Source organism: Epinephelus moara, chromosome 13, assembly GCF_006386435.1.
Source record: "Epinephelus moara isolate mb chromosome 13, YSFRI_EMoa_1.0, whole genome shotgun sequence".
NCBI lineage: Eukaryota > Metazoa > Chordata > Actinopteri > Perciformes > Serranidae > Epinephelus > Epinephelus moara.
Window position 1 is genome coordinate 2,829,113 of NC_065518.1, and position 2,089 is coordinate 2,831,201.

At 40.2% G+C, this 2,089-nt stretch overlaps 1 protein-coding gene across 3 annotated transcripts in view; it reads right to left on the reverse strand.

The window, feature by feature from the left end:
- rnf213b (ring finger protein 213b) overlaps positions 1–2,089 on the reverse strand; it is a 528,456-nt gene that overhangs the window by 41,904 nt on the left and 484,463 nt on the right. For all 3 annotated transcript variants that reach the window (XM_050059312.1, XM_050059310.1, XM_050059309.1), the window contains exons 9-12: positions 1,449–1,662; positions 1,301–1,356; positions 1,060–1,225; positions 825–974 (exon numbers count right to left, since the gene is read on the reverse strand). In XM_050059312.1, coding sequence (XP_049915269.1) covers positions 825–974; positions 1,060–1,225; positions 1,301–1,356; positions 1,449–1,662 — 586 coding nt within the window. The remainder of the gene's footprint in view (positions 1–824; positions 975–1,059; positions 1,226–1,300; positions 1,357–1,448; positions 1,663–2,089) is intronic.

Below are 2,089 nucleotides of genomic sequence, written 5' to 3' on the forward strand. Positions count from 1 at the left end.
ACTCGGCTTCAAAACAGTACTATCAGTGATCAAACAACACTCAGCCAGCTTCAAACATTGTACCTTATTGAAATCAGGTGTGATTATGATAGCTGATGTTGTTTATGACACAGAAACACCATAAAATATCACCAAATAAAGCCATATGAAACGTGAAAGTTATGATCCCACTTTCTAGACGGTATATCTCAGCCAAAATAGTGGTAGGAGTGAGACTCTTACCTTTTATAGAACATCTAAGTCCCCGCTAACAGCTCCACATAAGATCATGAGTAATACTTTAACTTTTCCCGTCGAAAAACGGCATGACATGACTTGTCACCACTCATCGCGATTTTGAACTTTGTGTGTTTAGGCTGCTCTGGTGCGAAATACATAATAAATAAAAGAAAAACAATGCTATTTTTGAAAAGTCAAGAGCTTCCTAAATCCAGCAATACCAAACATCACATGGTTTGATGACGTAGTGCGTCTGGGAGATACCATTTAACAGAGGAGGGGGGGAGCGAAGACGTCGTCGTCCTGGCGGAGTTAGAGAGGTTAAAAAAATACCACAAGGCACGGCAGACTTTCCTTATTTTAACAAATTCTCCTGTGCCAGTCCTAATGAATCAATAAAGCCTCTGTACATTAATATTTATTAATTTATTCATACGTTTCTTCAAATGTTCCTTTTTGTTGCTGCTTTCATTGTTTTTCTATTCGTCTTATTAATAACTTTTATTACCTTTATTGCATCTCTTTACATCTCTGAATGCTCATGTGCCCTGGTCTGTCTGTTCAGGTGCAAAGTCAAACAAAAAACAGACAAATATTCTGCGTACCTCAATTTCCTTTGGGTAGGTGAGTAATTTGGACGTCGTCATGAGGGATTTTTGCAGAAGTTCATCTCTCCACTCGCTGATCTGCTGCTGCACGGCGCGTAGCTCATCCAAGAGCTTCCGTCTTAAGGTCTCAAACTCATCATCTGAGGACTGAAGGCACAAAATGAAAACAGTGAATTAAAGTATCCACTCCATAAAGCGGCAGACAGAGCGCATCATAAACAGAGATTAGTACCTCTGTCTTCAGTTTGGAATCCAAAATCTCTGCCAGTTTCAACACCAGCTGGTAGGACAGGACTGCAGCCGGGTACCACGGGACGAGACGCACCATCCCACATGTGCTCTTCATCACACTGATGCTGCTCATGAAGGCTGGCTTGATGTTTCCAGAGTCCATCATTCTGCAGAGAGGAAGCAGAAGTTAAAGGGAGCACAACATCACAGTGCATCAATGTGAATATTTCAGATGTCCTCACCTGTCCTTCTCTTTGTCTACCTGCTGCAGTATATGAGTCAAGGATTTCTCAGTGTGCTGCGCATAGAAACAAATATCACAAAGTTCATTTTAAAGACAAAACAAAATTATTTTACATATTAAACATTGTCATCTGTAGATTTTCCCACCTTTACAGTGTCCTGTGCTCTGTTGTTATCCCTTATCTCGTCACATTTTCGCAGCCGGTACAGCAGACTCTGGATCAGGTGTTCTGCAGGTATTCCTGCCAGGTCTGAAAATTCGGGAAGATCCTCGAATGCAACCAGAGATAACCAGCTCATCAGGAGCAGAGGCTTCTCTTTAGCCAGAGACAAGCGTGTCTGGATCAGACTCAGCATTCTCCTGTGGGGAAAAAAAAGTGTTACTTAAAGGAATATCTCACCCACAAAAGGATCATTTCTATATCAATTACTCAACACATGTTACGTTGAATTTGTGAAGACAACTTTGTTTTACTCGCATGCCTCCACGGTGAACGAAGAATCCAAAAACAGAGAAAATTCTTGATGAATTGAAGTCATAGAGGAATGAGTTTTATCCAGTCGTATGCTCAGAACTTCCCAAACAGAAAACCTTTACGACAGAGAACTGAACCTAAAGTGAAACTTCAATCAATCAATCAATCAATCAATCAATCAATCAATCACTTTATTTATAGAACACTTTTCATACATAAAATGTATCACAAAGTGCTGTACATTACAGAACACAAGCAGGAAAGGATCAGGGGGTACAAAATAAAATACAAAATGAAATACAAAACCCCACC